Source organism: Parambassis ranga, unplaced genomic scaffold, assembly GCF_900634625.1.
Source record: "Parambassis ranga unplaced genomic scaffold, fParRan2.1 scaffold_24_arrow_ctg1, whole genome shotgun sequence".
Taxonomy (NCBI): Eukaryota; Metazoa; Chordata; class Actinopteri; family Ambassidae; genus Parambassis; species Parambassis ranga.
Genome location: NW_021144797.1, coordinates 617913 through 639349, shown reverse-complemented (window position 1 = coordinate 639349; position 21437 = coordinate 617913). Strand labels below are relative to the sequence as shown.

Below are 21437 nucleotides of genomic sequence, written 5' to 3'. Positions count from 1 at the left end.
CTATTTTGTTAGCCACCAACAGCTGATCTGCATATCCATGGCAACAATAAACAATGATTGTACTATGTACGCTGGCAGCGATATAAACCAATCAGCTGAACACTACGTAATGCGTACAGTACGTTGACGGGAAGCGATAAACCAATCAGCAGAGCGTACGTTTTACGTACAGTACGTACGCTGGCAGCGGTAAACCAATCAACTGAAACAACGTAATACGTACAGGTTACTCCGACACGCCTCCGGCAAGTACAAAATCTTGGACCACCGAAAATGGCACCAGTGAAGAGACAAGGTTCCCAGGCACATTTCAAACTACAGACTATCAGTTATGGGGTTGTGAATGGGAATAGAACAGCTGCGCCGGGCGAGTTACGCCACCATATGTGAATGGATCAGTGATACCTGGACTAATGTATCTGCATTGACTGTTCGAGCTTTCGCGAAAGCCATTGCTGAACAGCCACCCGGCAACGAAATGGACTCTGACAATGATGAGAGGGAACCCGACATGTTTGATGGCAACACAGCTGTTCAATTCTGACACAGAAGATGATCGACGACTTTGATGGGTTTTTAGGAGAGGAATGATTAAAAATAATGTGAGTATATTGTAAATTGTAGAATAAGGTTCATCTTAACTCACTGTTTTGCTTCCGTTACCTTTTTTTGGTAGACGTTTGTTTTAGCATGCACCTTATAATACGGCGCACCTTATGTAAAATTCAAACAATTTTGATTTACTGCTCATGTTCGCAGCATCAACGTCTGTCGGCTCACTACCCGTGTAACGTAGAGAACCAGACAGGCATCGCGCTAAAAAATGTATCTAGGATCACGTACAGCGGGAATTCTCTCTCATTCGCTCCCTGGCACTGGTAAGTAGACTTTCACAAATACTCAACGATTTTTCATTGTTTTTAGTCATTAATGTAGCTTAAATGGTGGCAGAAAATTTAACGACAATCAACAAGATTATCCCAGAATGTTGCATAGCACAAACTATGGGCTATGAGGTTATTTTGATTGATGGCTAATCAATTTCATCTTGAAGTTCATGAGTAGACATTATCGGTAGCTTAAGCAGCTACAGACTGTCAGAATAAAAGTTTTGCGCAAACCCTAGTAAGCTTTAGTTTAATTTAATTCATAATAAAAAGATCGTAACTTATCCTGAACAGTTGGGTTTAACTTTACAGGCTCGTGGTCTCAGGTAGCTAGCTAGCCTTAGCAAGAGTAAAGTCTTGACCTAGAGAAGACTAAAGAGTCTCTAGTGCTGCGTTCCAGGCAACTGTTTGTGTTTCAAATTTAATACCCATGAAAGTGCACTGGAACAGCAGTCAAATTCATAAACATTGCACCCTCGAACTGAATAGATTATTATTATTATGCTATTTTATTTTTAACTCTATTGAAATTAGCAACAGGTTATAGGCTATACTCTAATGAATATTGTAGTATATTGATTATGATTCAGTTCCCGGATAAAATAGTATTTATTTGTGTGTTGTTATATAATTGATTGTCCGAGGCAATGTTAATTCCGCCCATTCCGCGAGATTTCCCGCTCGCTGCAGCTCTGACGTACATACAGCTATGTAAACAAAAATGGCGGCCCCCACAGATGGGGGCAGGGGACTTCTCAGGCTAACGTTAGAGAAGTCAAATTGTGTATGAAATGTGAAAATAATGCTTTAAAGTGATTTATCTCCTAATACAATCAAAGCCACAGTTCAAGAGGCTACACATGATAGTCACACTTTGATGGCATATCAAATTCAAAAATGTTTTGTAGAATTTAGATATTTTCTAGCATATAAACATCACACCATATAATGTAATGATGCAAGTGTTGTTATTTGTTACTTATTTGATTTTTAATTTCTCTCTGTCCCCAGGCAAACGGCATTTAAGGTACGAGACTGATGAGCACACATGGATAGACACACTCTTAGAAAGAGAGCAGTAAAAAAGGTAAATTCTTTAATTGCCTCTTTTCACAATGAGGAGGATGACTTTGCTGCATGTGGCTCTGAGAGTGCTGTAGTGAACTGTGGTTTAGAAAACCAGGATCAGGGACATGGGATCAGGGATCAATCGCTGTCGGACAGTGATGATGAATCCCAGCATGATGACATGGGAAATGGCATGTCTTTGGATGAGTCTTTATGTGATTGGGCTGTTCATTTCAGGGTGCCTTTGGTGGCTTTGACTGCCCTTCTTTCTATCTTGAGAGTCCATCACCCCTCATTACCAAAGGATGCTAGGACTCTCCTAAAAACCACAACCTCGTACACCATCCATGACCTTGCAGGTGGTACTTACTACTATTTTGGCATTTGGAAGGCCTTTGAGAAAAGCTTGGCACACATCTGGTCTTGTATTCCAAACAAGCATGTGTTCAGATTGCAGCTGAATGTAGATGGCTTACCTTTGTTTAAGAGTTCTTCATTACAGTTTTGGCCAATCCTCGGTTTGCTACAGGGTGTTAAGAAAAAGCCTGTTGTCATTGCTCTGTTTTGTGGCAACTCAAAGCCAAATTGTCTCACTGACTATCTTAGAGATTTGGTCCATGAATTGGAAGAGCTGAGCAAAGGATTTGTTCTCCATGGAAAACAGTGCTTCATAAAGTTGACATCTGTGGTCTGTGATACTCCTGCCAGAGCTTTCATTAAAGGGACTAAAACTCACACTGGTTACTCTGGTTGTGATAAGTGTATTCAAAAGGGTCTTTATCTTAATCATAGGATGACTTTTCCTGAGGTAAACAGCCCATGCCGCTCTGATCTTTCTTTTGAACAAATGTCTGACAAAGAACATCATGTCATAAACTCTCCGTTAAAAGATGTAGGAATTGGTATGGTGTCAGGTTTTCCTCTTGACTACATGCACCTTGTCTGCCTTGGTGTTGTACGTAAACTTCTAGATTTATGGTTTACAGCAGGGCCAATGTCTTGCCGCTTGTCCATTCGGCAAATGCAACAAATATCTAGGAAACTTCTAGGCTCAAAGCCTTTCATTCCAGTGGAGTTTGCTCGTAAACCCAGGGGGCTCTTAGAGAGGCTGAGATGGAAAGCAACAGAGTTGCGCCAGTTTTTGTTGTACACAGGGCCTGTGTTTCTCTTTAATGAGGTGTCTGCTCCTGTCTATAACAACTTCATGTTATTATCAGTTGCCGGTTTCATTCTTGCCAGCCCTTCATTGTCTGCATCTCTTAATGATTTTGCATCGAAATTGCTGGTCTCCTTTGTAACACACTTCAGTGAGTTGTATGGTCCTGAATTTGTTACATACAATGTTCATGGTCTCATTCACCTTCCAGACGATGTTAAACTTCATGGACATCTGGACTTAATATCTTCATTTCCATTTGAGGATTATTTGGGTAAGATGAAGAAGATGGTTAGAACTTCACACCATCCACTTGCTCAGGTTGTTCGTCGAATTTCTGAGATGGATAAATTTACAGAGAATGAGGATTCACAGGGAAAGCTCAAGTTGCAAAAGGAGCACAACCATGGACCAGTTCCATCCTCCCTAATGGATTTAAAAGTAGTTCAGTTTGAGGAACTTCTTTTAAATGGTACAACAATCAAAATATCAGTTGAGGGGGACAGATGTGTAAAGATTGGTGACCATATTGCTTTGATAGAAAACATTTTAAAGTCTCTGGGCAAGATTTACATTGTCTTTAGAGAATATGAACAGATGGAGCCTTTTTATGAGTATCCTCTGAATTCTCAGATTTTGGGTGTATATGTGGTTGGCAAAATCTCTTCACAGCTAAAAGTCATGGAGGTGCATGGGCACATAATGAAATATGTGAGGCTACCACACAATGACAGTTTTGTTGCAGTACCACTTCTGCACACAAAACAATGATTCAACTTGGTTCCATTTTCTGGAGCAAGTTATATGATTCATTTTTACCTTTCTGTTTTTTTATCTGTGGTTATTGTGGTAGAGGTCTGTCTGCTCTGCCTCTCTCTAGGATAGACACATATTTTTCTTGTGTTGTTTTTTTGAACATATAGCATATATATGATTGTTCCACGGCCACTATAAAATATATACATTATACTGTGTCTGTTACACCTAACAAAAATATGAAAAATGTAAAAAGTTTGTTTAATTAACCTTTTCTTGGCCAGGCCAGCATTTAGATATTGTATTTAGTCATTGTATTCACTTCATGGCCAGGAAGTCAACTTGTATATGTTCAGCAGTTGTACTGTGAAGGATGGGCTTGTCAATGAAGATTCTTAGACATCTACGTCATTGTCATTCAAAAGTTGAAGCCAGGCATCTAGAACTGTAGGAGTAAACTTTTTTGAATGAAGGATGGGCTTGGATTCCACTGAACCAGCCTCGTTGTTGTTAGTGTAAATTGGTTTTAAAGTTAATTAATCTTATTTGCTTTCTTGTGTAAGGTCATGTTAAGTCCGTATGTCTTCTTTGGCCTAACAAGAATATACATTTTTAGTTAGTTAGTTTGTTTACCTTGTCTTGTCCAGTGATATTTAGATATTGTAGTTGCTGAGTTTGTTGTTTGGCACTGTAGGTTGTGACACTAGCCCTGTTTTTACTTTTTTTGAGCAAGTATAAAAAACAGACAAAAAAACACCTCACTTATGAGCTTGCACCTTGCCGTGATGAGTAAGCTTTAAACTACATAAGTCTCACTTTCTCACTCACCTGTGTACATTGGTTATTATGGCCTGTCCTTTTTCTTTTCAGTAATGTATTCAGTTGTTGAGTTTCTCCAAACTCAGGAGGTGGAACTTGTGCCAGCGCAGTGGATAAGTGATGGCCACTGCTACTGGCCTGGTTCACTCAGGGGTATGGCCCTGCACCTGGCCATAAAAAATAGAACCGAACCTGAGGACAGCTGGGACCAGTGGGAGGTCCGGACTTTGTTTACAACAGGTAGGTTTAAAGTTTTTCTTCTTCTGCTATTCTTATACAGTATGTTTCGTCTAGGTCTGGTAACTCTTCATTTGGATCTGATTTTCTTCCTGATTGTGATGTGATTGTTGAGATATGAACATCAGATTACTCACTTTACTGTTCTCCATCTGTCAGTGGGAACTAATATAATTATAATGTGTTGTATAAAACATATAATGTGTAGTGAATCTTTATTCTATAGAGAGCTACGAAGAAGGACGGAGAAAAGCCAGGGAGGCGGAGATGACCTCAGACCTTCTCTCTGAGGCTGAGGCTTGTGGCCAAAGGCCTAGACGTAAAAAGTATGTTAGTTTGCTCAGCCCTCAGTACTATTTTCTCTCCCTTTCAAGTCCTGACTAACAAATATCTTGGATTAAACATTATTTAAATGAATCAGCACTTATACCATTTCCATTTAATGTTGATTGAACATTTTGAATCTGTATTTGTATGTCTGAAAATAGAAAGCGTGTCCAACTTGGCGGTCTGGAGGTCTGGAGAGGGTTGAGTCAGAGGAGGACAGACCATCTCCACCTACCAAAAATCTCCCTGCCCCAGCTCCCATCATACAGCCTCCTTCTATGCCTGTCACCCCACTTCCAATCCCCCAGCCAATGTACACCGACCTCTCCACCAATTCTGGGCCTCCTCCACCTGTACATTACTCAGAGATGTTACAAAGTTGGGAGCCAGTAAATGGAATGCCATGTGAGTATTTTGCTAATAACACAGATGGTATATACACATTTAATCTCACATGTTCCTTAATTCTCTTTAACACTGTGAATTCTCCTCTAGCATTGCCTAGTCACCACACATACAGGTGGGCCCCTCAGCAGTCAGAACCTGGTAAGGACAAGTGATTTCTACTTTGAAATTTTGACATGATATAGCTATATACACTGCACTAATATTGGTATTTTCTGTTTTTCTGCTTTCTTAATCACCAGTGATTTACTTCATAGTAAAACAGACTACACGGACATGGATGTAATATAGCATTAAGATTAACTTAGTTATCAATTTATTTATGTTAATCAGGAACACACTGAAACACACACACACACACACACACACACACACAGTTCTGACTTGGACTGGTGAATTTTAGAGTCTAATGGCAGACGGCAGGAATGACTTGTAACGTTCCAGGGCTGCAGGAGCTGCTTCTCAGTTTGTTCTCAGTGTTGTGGAGAGGGTGGGAAGGATTGTCTATGATGGTTAGCAGTTTAGCAGCATCCTGTCCTGCAGCTCAGAGGTGTGTGTTATTCTAACACTGTGTTACTCCTTTCTCTAGCACTGCTAAAAGAGGTTTTAACCAAGCTCGAAATGGTGCTGGACCAGCAGAGCACAATTCTCCGGCTGCTTCAGCATCAGGTGGCACCAGGACCAGGAGTGGAGCAGATAGAGGGTCTGCCACTACAAAACCTTGTGGCTCTTCAGAATCTGGAACAGAGTCTCCAGAGTCCAGATTACAAAGAGAAAATGGTAAGAACTTTTTGTGATTTTATGTATTTAAAAGGTTAGGGTATTGAGCTGTCTCTGTGTGGATGCTACCTCCTTAACACCACCACCATCTCTATTCCCCCACCTCTTCTCCCCTGTTCCTCCTCCATTCCTGACTTCTCATCAGGCCGACCCATTCATGATCCATTATTTTGTGTCACTAACTGTGTGTCTTCCACGTGGCTTCCTCCCATGCCAGGTCTTTATGCTGACATCCACCCGGCCCTCTGACAAACCCAGTGTTACTGTCAACTCCTACCTGTGTTCATATATGTAGTACAAATATAATTAACTTAAACAACAAATCAGCTAACATACTGATAAACAAAATTAAATTTTTAGCATTACAGCTACAACAATCATGTTTGTTCTCTGTGATGTATGATGATGTTTGCTGCATGGTTGTCCCCCCTCTCTCTGTTTACCTAATCCTCTCTCTCCTATTTACCCCTTGAAAAAATGCAGTGGCTCAAAGTAAAAACAAAAGTAGTCACATTTTTTTCTTCTGTTATAGATCAACTATCTGGGAGCAATTGGCGGAGCAGACGTAAAGGACACAACTTGGCAGGTGCTCAAAAAATTAATTAGTAATACTCTGGCCAAGAGCCTAAATTGGAGGGGAGTAAATGGAAAGACATCTGTGGCAGGCCTCAACCTCAGAGAGGTCATAATTGGTAAGTATGTCTTGAACACAAACATAGTTCTTCCAATATGACATAATTAATTACTGTTAAATATTGCATAAACACTACATGGTATTCACATATCTATTTCCCATATCCTTTTAGCTGCAGTCCGTAGAAACCCTATTGTTGGGGTGGTGGCTGAGGCAGAGGTGGAGCAGATAATAAAAAGATGGCTCCAGCTGGCAACAGATCGGGAGGGAGGGAGAAAGAGAAGGCTCCTGGAAAAAGAGCGCATGGCCTAGCTCTTTGTGTTTTTGATGGTTGCTTTTTATGGTTGTAAATGAATGAATTGTTGATTGTTAATACAAATATTTTCATGAAAAAAATGAATTTATTTTTTTATTGGACATAGGTACTGCCTCATGTGGGTCAAAAACAAATTAAGCAATATTCAGTCAGTTTTACAGTGTGTTGGCCAATACTGGCCCAGAGACATTCTGCCAACACTTAGCCAACCCAAATGTACAGGTTAAGGGCCAGACATGGCCCAGAGGCCCAGCCGATTCTCAACCAACACTCACCCAGATTGTGGGCCAGTACTGGGCCAATATAAACAATGAGGGTCACATTATAGTTTGTGGTCCACATGTGGGCCAATACAAACAAATAGTGTCATTTTACTCAGTGTGGGCCAGACGTGGGCCAGACCAAATTAGTAGTGTCATTTTTCAGTAAGTGGGCCATTATTGGGCCGAGGGCCCAGCCAAAACTGGGCCAGAACTGATACAAGGGTGTGGCCCAGATGTGGGCCGGACAAATTTTGCTATGTGGGGAATGTTCCCACACCATCAATACTACCAATATGCAGATACACCTGGTCACCTATAGAACTCTACAGCATGTGTTGTCAGCAACAATACACTGTACTTTACCACAGACACAAAATAGCTGACATGGAATGACAATGGCAGGCAGCAGAGTGTGTGACTGACAAAAGTCAAGGATCATTGGTGGGCAGCATCACAGCTCCATAATTTAGGAGAAAAGCAGAGAAGATGACTAATATTGACCAGGTTGCTTCACATACTATTAAATCACATTAATCAACAGGTGCAGCTGTAGTTGTAATGAGAGGATGTGACACGGTAGCTTCATCATGTCATTGAGGGAGAGACAAAGCACATGATACACAGCCTTACAGAAATGAAGGCTCTCTGTTGCATTAACACTAGCTGTGTCCCAATTCAGGGTCTGCATCCTGCGGAGGACGCAGCCTACGCAGTCTCAGGAGGCCGCGTCCTCCTGAGCATCCTCCGTTGAAACCGTTGGTAAATGGGACGGTCTAGCCTTCAAAGCACTTCCTGATTGTGGCACGACATCATTACGTTTGCCCCCCAAGCCTGGGAAAAACAAAAGCGCGGACAGATGACAGCAGACAGGCGAGAGAGAGAAAAGAGAGAGGAAAGAAATGAACGAAAAAATGGAGCTCGAGAGTTGGATTTTGTTTTTTTTAATTTTTATGTTGTTGGAGGAAGAGGAGAGGCGGCTCCGGCGGCAGCAAAATCGGCGCCGACTCGTCTATTTCAGGCTGGGAGAGCGCAGTGGACAGGTAACGTTAACCCGCTGCTGTAATAACCCATACTATTGATAATAATTAATATACCAGTTACTGAGCAAACGCTAGCCATATAAACAGTAGATTGACAAATATGATTAAATGTAACTTATAACTTATTTATTTGTAAGACTTGAATACTTTAAACTGATTAGTTAAATGTGTAAGATCCCTGTAAATAACACTGACTTAAATCACTGCTTTAATGTTGTCATTAAACATCAGAAGCCAAAGTGTAATAGATCAAGAAATAAAGCATTATTGGTGTGAACTGTTAACACTTACTAGAACTGTATCAGCTATAATTCAATTGCTATAGTTTAATCCTCATGTTCTTACCCTCATGCATCCAGACAGGGCGGATTTACTGCCGCATAAACGTACAGGTCCCTGTTCTACAAACCTTTTTCAACGATCATGACACCACCCAAGACTTCCGGCTGAGCAGAGAGTCCCTGGCGGTGCTGCTGGAGCTTCTACACCAGGAAAGAAGACAGGGATGGGGTGCCACAATAGAGACCTTGCTGTTCCTCTTCTGGCTGGCGAGTGGGACGTCCTACAGAGTGGTGGCAAGGGTGTTCGGGATGCCTCGCTCTACTGTTCACCGCATCGTCCATCGGGTTACTGAGGAGGTGGTGGCTATCCGCCACAAGGTCATCTACCTCCCCAAGACCACAGAAGACCTGGCGGCAGTAACCCAGGGGTTTGCAGGGCTGGCGAGACACAGAGCTTTCCGCAAAGCTGCTGGAGCAATCGACGGCTGCCATGTGAGGATCAAGCCTCCAAGCGGCCCTGATGGTCACTGCTACCGCAACAGGAAACTGTTTTCCTCCATTTTATTGCAGGCAGTGTGTGACCATCAGGGCCGCTTCATTGACACGTACGTGGGCTGGCCGGGGTCGGTGCACGACTCCAGAGTACTCCGGCACAGCCCACTGTACAGGCGTGGCATCTACCCTCCTCCAGGGCACTTCATCTTGGCAGACGGCGGGTACCCATGTCTCCAGCATCCACTCCCCCTCATCACTCCTTACAAGCAGCCGGTACAAGGTGTGGCAGCCCAGCGCTTCAACAGCCATCATTCCAGGGCACGCTCCATCATAGAGCGTGCCCTGGAATGATGAAGACGAGGTGGCGAGCCATCTTCCTCCAAGCGCTGGAGGTGCACCACACCTTTGTGCCTCAGGTATGTCACTACATGAGAAATATTGCCTATTGTTTAATGGTGAAGACCTTTTAAGTAATTATATAAAATTGAATTACAATTAAGAATTAAATCGTTTTCTTCTTCTTTTCCACAGGTCATCACAGCATGTGCCTGCCTGCACAACATCTGCCTGGGTGCCGGTGACATCATGGCCCCAGAGGATGGAGTGCAGGAGGACATGCCGGAGGATGAGGGGGAGAACGGGCTGGAGGCAGCCAGTGGGGCTCCCTGGTGGGATCAACTGTCTGCTGAGGTGTCTGCCCTGGAGGATGGTATACTTGACCATGATTACCTTTAGAGGGCAAGTATAGTCATTTTATAGCTATATTTCAATTTCAAGCTGCTTTGGAAACAGTTCTGTTTAAGTAATTATTACTTGGCTCTTTTTAAACACCTTTAGTAACATGGCAGCCGTCGGTTGTGTCAGCCCTGCAAACCTTGATGGACGATGTTGTGGACAGTGGAGACAGGCATCCCCCTCCCCCGAGATGATGTCCCACTCACAGCCAGAGGACTCCAAGGTCTTTAACGTGGCATCCCATCCTGTCCAGCAGCACCACCAGGGACTCCTGCTCAGTCAAAAATGTATATATGTTCTTTGTATATAGTCATTTCTGCTGATCATTTGTAAATAGTTGTACATTTCAAGAATGCCCACTTGTAAATAGAAATGACTTATTAAATACTTGTACATAAAAAAGAAATTATTTACTGTTGTAACAAGGAACACAGACAATAAAAATTCAATATACAATTTAACAAGTATTATTTATTTAAATAACAAACAACAATTTAAATAACAAACAACATAGAACTGTAAACCTTCAAAAAAGAAAAAAAAAATCACCTCCTGTCCACCATCCTCCAATAAATTAAAAAGTCTCTCCATCCTCTCTCTGCTCTCTCTTTCTCTCCTTTCCTCAGCCTCTCTCTGCAGCCTCATGTCCTCTCTGATCAAGTCCAACATTTCCTCATTCACTCTCCTCCTCTTCCTCGCTCTCCTTTGCCCTCCTGGCTGCCTCTCCTCATCATCATCCTCCTCTTCCTCCTCATGCTGCTCACCCTCTGCAGCACCTGGCCCTGGTGTGTCCTCAGGGATGGAGGCAATTAGGACAGGTGGGGAAATAGAGGGCCTCTGTCCTAATACCTCATCCATGAGGACAAACCAGGGCCAGGTAGCAGCAGTGGGCTTTCCACCTACTCCCTGCCCGGTCCCTGGATCTTTGCATTGTGGGCAGCAGTGGCGCAGTGGTATAACAGGGTTGTCCTGTAACCGGAAGGTTGGTGGTTCAATCCCAACTGCTCCCTAGTCAGTGTTGTGTGTCCTTGGCCAAGGGCACACAACACAACTGGGCTGCCTTGAGCAATTTCCCCATTGTGGGACTAATAAAGGTTTCAATTATTATTATTATTATTCCTAAAGCAGAGGAAATCAATCAGCAGATACAATTTTCTGCAATGTTTATTTAAAGAGTTAAATGATTGATGGAATCATAAAATATATGTTGAATGTGCTCTTTGAAATGGGTGAACAAAGAAGATCAATCTGATTTCCTGATGAAGGCTTGATGCCAAAATGCATTTAAGGACTGTTTTTAAGGTGTAGGCTATATGACCACACCAAGAACAAAGGCATTTTAACTACTTTGGAACAGTTACTTGGAGATTTTTTTTAGGTTACTTAATCAAGTGTTAATTAATCTGGGTAAAACATATGCACTTTCCTTATCATTATCCAAACCTGCACATACTTTATATTTCTTCTTCAAGTTGTCCCATTTTTTTTTGGCTTGCTGGGGCTCCACCACACCCTCCAGGCCCATTTTTTGCAGGATTGCTCTAAACAAGAGAGAAGCATGACAAAAGGTAAACACACAAGATTCACAAAAAGTGGCATAATTTAATGTGATCCGAATATTACATTTATACTTTGGTCTTTGTACATGATTTGGGTTAATTTACGTAACTTTTACATACAAATGCAATATGTATAGTGAATAAAGCCTCAACCGTTACCTCCAGCCGACTGTGGCCATATTTTTGGCCCCGGTAAAAAGGTGGTCGTTTTCACCCCCGAGTTTAATTAGCTCCTCTGTCTGTTCCTTGCTCCCTACAACAGAATTACATGTAAAGCATATTTTTTGGAATGTCAACAGGCGAAATCATATGATAACGATAATATTGCTCCTCAGGTTAACTACGCTTTATACTATATTAAATGATATTGTATTAACTATTAAATCAAAACGTTTACAGTATTAACTGGGCTCACAACACATCGTTATAATTGTAAGAGGAGTGAACAGTAAACTAACGTATGAGAACAAATTTACCTGAGACACAGCCCTGATGTGAGGTACACGAATATCAGCACAGTTATACAGTATTTTAAAAACATGACGTGAATAACGCTAACACCGGAATGTGATGCGTTGTAAGCTAACCTGTTGATACGATCGCTCACGTAACATGAAAAGCCGTCACTTTCCAATGTGTTGGATGTTAACTTATACCTTATATAACTGTGCTGTTGACATTCCAAAAAAATATACTTTACATGTAATTCTGTTGTAGGGAGCAAGGAACAGACAGAGGAGCTAATTAAACTCCGGGGTGAAAACGACCACCTTTTTACCGGGGCCAAAAATACGGCCACAGTCGGCTGGAGGTAACGGTTGAGGCTTTATTCACTATACGTATTGCATTTGTATGTAAAAGTTACGTAAATTAACCCAAATCATGTACAAAGACCAAAGTATAAAAATATAATATTTGGATCACTTTAAATTATGCCACTTTTTGTGAATCTTGTGTGTTTACCTTTTGTCGTGCTTCTCTCTTGTTTAGAGCAATCCTGCAAAAAAATGGGCCTGGAGGGTGTGGTGGAGCCCCAGCAAGCCAAAATAAAATGGGCCTGGAGGGTGTGGTGGAGCCCCAGCAAGCCAAAATAAAATGGGCCTGGAGGGTGTGGTGGAGCCTCAGCAAGCCAAAAAAAAATGGGACAACTTAAAGAAGAAATATAAAGTATGTGCAGGCTTGGATAATGATAAGGAAAGTACATATGTTTTACCCAGATTAATTAACACTTAAGTAACCTAAAAAAAATCTCCAAGTAACTGTTCCAAAGTAGTTAAAATGCCTTTGTTCTTGGTGTGGTCATATAGCCTACACCTTAAAAACAGTCCTTAAATGCATTTTGGCATCAAGCCTTCATCAGGAAATCAGATTGATCTTCTTTGTTTCTGCATCACCCATTTCAAAGAGCACATTAAACATATATTTTATGAGTCCACTAATTTTTTAACTCTTTAAATAAACATTGCAGAAAATTGTATCTGCTGATTGATTTCCTCTGCTTTAGGAATGCAAAGATCCAGGGACAGGGCAGGGAGTTGGTGGAAAGCCCACTGCTGCTACCTGGCCCTGGTTTGTCCTCATGGATGAGGTATTAGGACAGAGGCCCTCTATTGCCCCGCCTGTCCTAATTGCCTCCATCCCTGAGGACACACCAGGGCAGGGTGCTGCAGAGGGTGAGCAGCATGAGGAGGAAGAGGAGGATGATGATGAGGAGAGGCAGCCAGGAGGGCAAAGGAGAGCAAGGAGGAAGAGGAGGAGAGTGGATGAGGAAATGTTGGTGTGATGCCTTTAGATTAAAGGCATTAGTTTATGGTGGAATTAAGTTGCATAAATAAGGTTTAAATAACTTAGCAGTTAATAAATAGAAGTAAATTCATGTTAAAATTGTTTAAAATATTTTTATGGGTTGAAATTTGAGCAGAGTGAGACATCTCTTGTACAAACCCTCTTTGTTGATTTTGTGTGTTTGGAAACACGAACGAGTGAGCGCTCTTACCTGGCACATATCTTTGTTGTACTTTCTCCGGCAATGTTGTGAGCAACAAGTCAGTAAAATAAGGGAGAAAACGACTCATGCAAATGCTGAATGTGGCTAAAAGCGCCTGTGCCTTGGGAAACATTCGTCTTTGTAAGTAGCAATGTGTTCACAAAGCACTTGTACATGAGCTAAAAGTATTTCGACTGTTTGAATGTAAAGTGATACATGTGTGTAAGCTAGGCTAATTAAGTGTAGAATTTTATATCGCTAGTCATTTATTTTTCCTTTCTGTATTTTTCAGTTACAAAAACAAAAAATAACATTGTTCATCAAAGATCTTCAGTAAAACCAAGAAAAGCAAGCCTTGTCTGGGGACCTTTGTTCAGTTTGTTCGCTGGCTGTCTAGCTCTATATAGTTACGTGGTGTGAGGACAGCACAGTAAAAAGACGACTACTCGGCGGGTTCAGGCATACAGAGCTACATTAAGCAACATGAGTCTACGTTCAGGGAAAAATTATCTGAAAGACTACGCTGCTGAACAGCAAGATAAAACAACCGGTGGTGAACAACAAATAGAGGTTACTGCTCCACCAGCTTCAATGAAACTACAGTCTCAACCATTTGACGCCAAGTCGCAGATATCCAGAGCGCCATCACGGCGGTCTCAACGGACATCATCATCATCAACAGGTTCTGCAGCGGCAACCGCCTACGCCAAAGCTCAAGCAGCGCGAGCTCGTCTGGCCTACGCTGAGAAAGAAGCCCAAATGATGAAGCAGAGGGCCGAGCTGGATGCTCATCTGCATGTCCTTCAGTGCCAAAAGGCAATAGCCGCAGCTGAAGCAGAGGCCTCAGCCTATGAAGAAGCAGAGATTCAGAGTGAGGAGATCTGCAGGGAGCTATGTGTGGAAACTGAGTCCATTAGTACAGAGCAGCGTACTAAGGAGTATGTTCAACAGCAATGTGAGTTACTCTTCCCAGACACTCAGCACAACGCAGTACAGCCTCCTGAAAGAAATTACAATGAAGGAGACATACAAGTCATTACTCAGTTAACTAATCCTGTGGGAACCAACACTCAGACAAACCCCCCACCAGTGAACAGAGAAATTAAACAGGAGCAAACAGTGAACACATGTGTAACCAACACTTACCTGCCCAACCCTACAAGGCACACTGCCAGCCTTAACAACAGCACAACTGAAGCAAACAATGCTCAAGATTTTGCTAAATACCTCATTCGCAGAGAATTAGTGAGTACAGGTCTCCTGCAATTTGACGATAAACCCGAAAACTATTGGGCATGGAAAACCTCATTCATTAGTGCAACTAAAGACCTGAATTTGTCTCCCAGAGAGGAAGTAGACCTGTTACTGAAATGGTTGGGTCCAAAGTCATTTGAACAGGCCAAACGCATTCGTGCTGTACACACCCTCAATCCTGCTGCTGGTGTCAAGATGGTCTGGCAGCGCCTCGAGGAATGTTATGGATCACCTGAGGCCATTGAAGATGCACTCTTAAAAAAGGTAGAGGATTTTCCCAAACTCACTTACAAAGATAATGTTAAGTTGCAAGAGCTTAGTGACATCTTAATGGAGCTACAGTGTGCCAAACAAGATGGCAGCCTTCCTGGGCTTGCATACCTGGACACGGCGAGAGGAGTCAGACAAATAGTTGAAAAACTTCCCTTCAACCTACAAGAAAGGTGGACAACTGTAGGCTCGCAGTTCAAAGAGGCTCATAATGTGTCATTTCCCCCTTTCTCAGTTTTCTCACAATTTGTCCAGCAGCAGGCGAAAATGAGGAACGACCCAAGCTTTGCTATGTCCACTTCTGACAGGCACATCCCTTCTCACACAGAAAAACTGAGAACTTACAGTCGCAAACCTACTGTAGCAGCACAAAAAACGGACATAGCAGCAGAGCACAACCAAAACAGTCCCAGTCCAAAGAAAATGGAGGAACCTGATCGTCAGTGCCCGATCCACAAAAAACCTCACCCGCTCAGAAAATGTAAACTTTTTAGGGACAAACCCATGGAAGAAAGACAGGCCTATCTAAAAGAGCTTCACATCTGCTACAGATGCTGTGGATCTGTTCGACACATTGCAAAGGACTGTAAAGCAGTGGTCAAGTGTATTGAGTGTGAAAGCCCTAAGCATACATCAGCAATGCATCCTGGGCCTGCTGCCGCCCCAAAGAGCACTGCACTGGAGGATGATGGCAGTGAAGAGCAGAGTGAAGACTCCCCTTCAGTCGTGTCAAAGTGTACAGAGGTATGTGGCCAAAGCGATAGTCCACGTTCATGTTCTAAGATCAGTCTGGTAAAAGCATATCCCGCAGGGCACAAAGACAAGGCTATTAAAATGTATGCTGTAATAGATGAACAGTCCAATAGGTCACTGGCCAAGTCTGAGTTTTTTAGCCTTTTTGATATCAAAGCTCCGTCTACTCCATACACCTTAAAGACTTGCTCTGGCAAAGCACAAACCTCAGGTAGGAGAGCTGTAAACTTCGTACTTGAGTCCAGGGATGGAAAAGTTAACATCCAGTGGCCGCCTTTGATTGAATGTGACTCTGTTCCAGACGATAGAACTGAAATACCCTCTCCAGAGTTAGCTCGGCATCAGCCTCACCTCCTCCCAGTTGCAGACAACATCCTACCTGTCGACCACCAGGCGCCAATCCTTTTACTCCTGGGTAGGGACATCCTTAGGGTCCATAAGGTACGTGAACAAATTAACGGACCTCACAATGCTCCATACGCCCAGAGGCTAGACCTAGGATGGGTTATTGTGGGAGAAGTGTGTTTAGGAAGAGCACACAGGCAGTCAGATGTCAATGTCTACAAAACACACACCTTGGAAAATGGTCGTGCATCCTATTATGAGTCCTGCCCGAGCATAATTCATGTTAAAGAGGATTATGGGGTTACTATGCCCACCAGCTGTGACACGGACACTTTAGGACACTCTGTGTTTGTTGGATCTGACTGTGATAACAAACAGGCCATGTCTTTTGATGACAAAGCATTTCTGACAATAATGGAAAACAAAGTTTATCAAAATCAAGAAAACAGCTGGGTTGCACCTCTGCCCTTTTGCTCTCCGAGAAGAAGGCTACCAAACAACAGAGAGCAAGCTCTGAAACGCCTCTGCTCTCTTCGAAAGACTTTGGAAAAGAAACCACAAATGAAATATCATTACATCCAATTCATGCAAAATATGTTGGATAATGACCAAGCCGAGCCTGCTCCGGCCCTGCTCGAAAATAAAGAACATTGGTATCTTCCCACATTCGGTGTATACCACCCACAGAAACCAGATCAAATAAGAGTCGTATTTGACTCAAGTGCAGAATGTGATGGAATCTCCCTCAACCAGGTGCTGCTCAGTGGACCTGATTTAAACAACTCCCTTTTAGGAGTGTTGTTGCGCTTTCGAAAAGAGCCCATAGCTGTGACAGCTGATGTGCAACAAATGTTTTATTGCTTTGTTGTGGATGAAGACCACAGGGACTTTCTGCGTTACCTGTGGTATGAAGACAATGACACTGCAAAAAATATAGTCGAGTTTAGAATGAAAGTTCACGTGTTTGGGAACAGCCCATCACCCGCTGTCGCCATCTACTGTATGAGGAAAGCAGCACAGCAGGGTGAAAAAGAACACGGATCCAAGGCGAGGCATTTTGTTGAACATCAGTTCTATGTTGATGATGGGCTCACATCAGTCGCCACCCCAGAGGAAGCAATCAACCTGCTTGTGAAAACACAAAACATGTTAGCAGAGTCTAACCTACGCCTTCACAAAGTGGCATCAAACAGTAGTCAAGTCATGGAAGCTTTCCCTGCTGAGGATCGTGCAAAGGATTTGAAAGATTTAGACCTAGCAGTGGACCCTCTTCCAGTTCAGAGAAGCTTAGGACTCTTTTGGAACTTAGAATCTGACAGCTTCACTTACCATGTATCAAGCGAGACAAAACCATTCACACGGAGGGGAGTGTTGTCGACAGTCAACAGTCTCTATGACCCTTTGGGCTTTGTTGCTCCTATAATAATGCAGGGAAAAGCTCTACTCAGAGAACTGTCATCTGATGGGAGAGACTGGGACACACGAGAGGTGGGTCTCATGGAGAGACTCTTTGCACGCCCCTTGATAACCTCCTGATGCCAAGGTGCTACCGCCAAGGTGCTACCGCCCAGGTACGTTAAGCACAATGAAACTAAAAGAACTATGCATTTTCTCTGATGCTTCCACTGTAGCTATAGGGGCAGTAGCTTATCTGCGTACAGTCGACAGTGAAGAAAAATGCCATGTGGGCTTTGTGATGGGGAAATCCAAACTTGCACCCCGCCCTGCACACACAGTGCCACGCCTGGAGCTCTGTGCTGCTGTGCTTGCCGTAGAAATGTTTGAGCTCATCAGAGACGAGCTGGACATGCATGTGGACAATGTGACATTTTACACAGACAGTAGAGTTGTGTTAGGCTATATACACAACACTTCCAGACGATTCTACATGTATGTAGCCAACAGGGTGACACGCATTAGGACATCCACACACCCTGATCAATGGCATTATGTGCCAACTGAGTTAAATCCAGCTGACAAAGCTACAAGATTTATTCAAGTAGCTGACCTGCAGAACAGCATCTGGTTCTCAGGTCCATCTTTCCTGTACTCTGACATGCACACAGGTGCACACACTGGCCCTTTTACACTCATTGAACCAGGAAAAGACGGAGAGATACGTCCAGACATGAAGGTTTTGAAAACTACAATTTCAGAGTCACAGCTGGGCTCTGAGCGTTTTGAGAGATACTCAAACTGGACCAAACTATGCAGAGTCATAGCCAAACTCATTCATGTCATCATATCCTTCACACAAAAGACAAGTGGACTAAGAGGATGGAAAAGTTTTAATGAGACACCAAGCATCCAAGAACTCACTCAAGCTAAAGTTGTCATCATTCAAGCTGTCCAACAGGATGCCTACAAAGAGACACTCAAAAACCTTCAGAAAGGTAAACAAACGGACACAAAACTTGACACACTGAAAAAGCTCAATCCTGTAGTTGATGAAAACAACCTGTTACGTGTCGGTGGTCGCCTCTCCTCCACTAACCTCACAGAGGAGGAAAAACACCCTCTGATTATCCCATCTACCAGCCACGTTGCCAAACTACTTGTAAGTCACTGTCATGAACAAGTGGCTCATCAAGGGAGGCACATAACTGAGGGAGCCATCCGTGGTGCTGGTTATTGGATAGTTGGAGGTAAACGTCTTGTTTCGTCTGTCATCCATAAGTGTGTCCTGTGTCGTAAGTTAAGAGGAAAAATGCAGACCCAGAAAATGGCTGACTTACCCAGAGATCGAGTTACCCCTGAACCACCCTTTACCACTGTAGGTCTAGATGTGTTTGGGCCATGGACAATTGTAACACGTCGCACAAGAGGTGGTAGTGCACAGAACAAACGCTGGGCAGTGATATTCACATGCATGTCTACTAGGGCTGTGCATATTGAACTGGTGGAGACTATGTCTGCTGACAGTTTTATCAATGCATTAAGGAGGTTTTTCTGTATTCGGGGCCCAGCCAAGCTTCTGCGCTCAGACAGAGGCACTAATTTTGTGGGAGCTTGTAAGGAACTAGGCCTGGACTCAGAAAACACAACAATAGGAAAGTACCTACAGGAGAGAGGATGTACATGGACATTCAACTCTCCTCATGCATCACACATGGGAGGCTCGTGGGAGCGCCTCATAGGGGTTGCCAGGCGCATTCTAGATGCAATGTTGTCACGAACAGAACAAACATGTCTCACTCATGAGGTGTTAAGCACATTTATGGCCGAGGTGATGGCGATTATTAATGCAAGGCCTCTTGTTCCTGTATCCACCGACCCCGACAGTCCTGCAATACTCACCCCAGCTATGTTACTAACACAGAAGATGAGTGCTATTTCTGCCCCTTCTGGGAGTTTTTCATCAGGACAGTTGTTTGGAAAACAATGGAGACATGCTCAACACCTTGCTGATACCTTTTGGAAGAGGTGGAAGGGAGAGTATCTGTCCACTCTACAAAGCCGTGCGAAGTCGATTGAAACCAGACCTAACATCAAAGAAGGAGATGTAGTCTTATTAAAGGACTCTCAAGTCAGCAGGAATGAATGGCCCATGGGACTCATAGTGAAAACATTCCCCAGCAGTGACAAGAAGGTCCGCAAAGTGGAAGTGCGGACTGTGCGAGATGGGACTGCTAAAGTGTTTCTCAGACCAGTTTCTGAGGTTATTGTTTTGCTTGCAGAGACTGAATGAATATTCTTTGATGCTAAATAATCCATGTGTTTGAATATGGTGCATGATGTTTTGGTGATATAAAGTGTTTATATCAAGTGGGGAGCATGATGCCTTTAGATTAAAGGCATTAGTTTATGGTGGAATTAAGTTGCATAAATAAGGTTTAAATAACTTAGCAGTTAATAAATAGAAGTAAATTCATGTTAAAATTGTTTAAAATATTTTTATGGGTTGAAAAACTATCAGAGTGAGACATCTCTTGTACAAACCCTCTTTGTTGATTTTGTGTGTTTGGAAACACGAACGAGTGAGCGCTCTTACCTGGCACATATCTTTGTACTTTCTCCGGCAATGTTGTGAGCAACAAGTCAGTAAAATAAGGGAGAAAACTACTCATGCAAATGCTGAATGTGGCTAAAAGCGCCTGTGCCTTGGGAAACATTCGTCTTTGTAAGTAGCAATGTGTTCACAAAGCACTTGTACATGAGCTAAAAGTATTTCGACTGTTTGAATGTAAAGTGATACATGTGTGTAAGCTAGGCTAATTAAGTGTAGAATTTTGTATCGCTAGTCATTTATTTTTCCTTTCTGTATTTTTCAGTTACAAAAACAAAAAATAACATTGTTCATCAAAGATCTTCAGTAAAACCAAGAAAAGCAAGCCTTGTCTGGGGACCTTTGTTCAGTTTGTTCGCTGGCTGTCTAGCTCTATATAGTTACGTGGTGTGAGGACAGCACAGTTGGACTTGATCAGAGAGGACATGAGGCTGCAGAGAGAGGCTGAGGAAAGGAGAGAAAGAGAGAGCAGAGAGAGGATGGAGAGACTTTTTAATTTATTGGAGAGGATGGTGGACAGGAGGTGATTTATTTTTCTTTTTTGAAGGTTTACAGTTCTATGTTGTTTGTTATTTAAATTGTTGTTTGTTATTTAAATAAATAATACTTGTTAAATTGTATATTGAATTTTTATTGTCATTGTGTTCCTTGTTACAACAGTAAATGATTTCATTTTTATGTACAAGTATTTAATAAGTCATTTCTATTTACAAGTGGGCATTCTTGAAATGTACAACTATTTACAAATGATCAGCAGAAATGACTATATACAAAGAACATATATACATTTTTGACTGAGCAGGAGTCCCTGGTGGTGCTGCTGGACAGGATGGGATGCCACGTTAAATACCTTGGAGTCCTCTGGCTGTGAGTGGGACATCATCTCGGGGGAGGGGGATGCCTGTCTCCACTGTCCACAACATCGTCCATCAGGGTTTGCAGGGCTGACGGCTGCCATGTTACTAAAGGTGTTTAAAAAGAGCCAAGTAATAATTACTTAAACAGAACTGTTTCCAAAGCAGCTTGAAATTGAAATATAGCTATAAAATGACTATACTTGCCCT

General features: G+C 42.6%; 1 protein-coding gene and 1 long non-coding RNA gene across 2 annotated transcripts; both read left to right on the top strand.

The window, feature by feature from the left end:
* Positions 1 to 404: 404 nt before the first annotated feature.
* Positions 405 to 826, top strand: LOC114430577 (uncharacterized). The gene is made up of 2 exons (XR_003670000.1): positions 405 to 602; positions 760 to 826. It is a non-coding gene; the product is annotated as an uncharacterized LOC114430577 (long non-coding RNA).
* A 3585-nt stretch (positions 827 to 4411) lies between these two features.
* Positions 4412 to 7381, top strand: LOC114430561 (uncharacterized). The gene is made up of 7 exons (XM_028398636.1): positions 4412 to 4926; positions 5150 to 5249; positions 5412 to 5563; positions 5746 to 5796; positions 6245 to 6435; positions 6968 to 7127; positions 7242 to 7381. The coding sequence occupies exons 1-7, from the start codon at positions 4740 to 4742 to the stop codon at positions 7379 to 7381; spliced, it is 981 nt and encodes a 326-aa protein (XP_028254437.1). The 5' UTR covers positions 4412 to 4739.
* Positions 7382 to 21437: the final 14056 nt, after the last annotated feature.

Bases quoted from the DNA above. Each gene is read 5' to 3' on its own strand.
- LOC114430561 (XM_028398636.1), top strand. From the start codon at position 4,740: ATGTATTCAGTTGTTGAGTTTCTCCAAACTCAGGAGGTGGAACTTGTG. The intron at 5,564-5,745 runs GTACACCGACCT...ATTCTCCTCTAG, and splicing joins CTTCCAATCCCCCAGCCAAT to CATTGCCTAGTCACCACACA. The intron at 7,128-7,241 runs GTAAGTATGTCT...ATATCCTTTTAG, and splicing joins CCTCAGAGAGGTCATAATTG to CTGCAGTCCGTAGAAACCCT.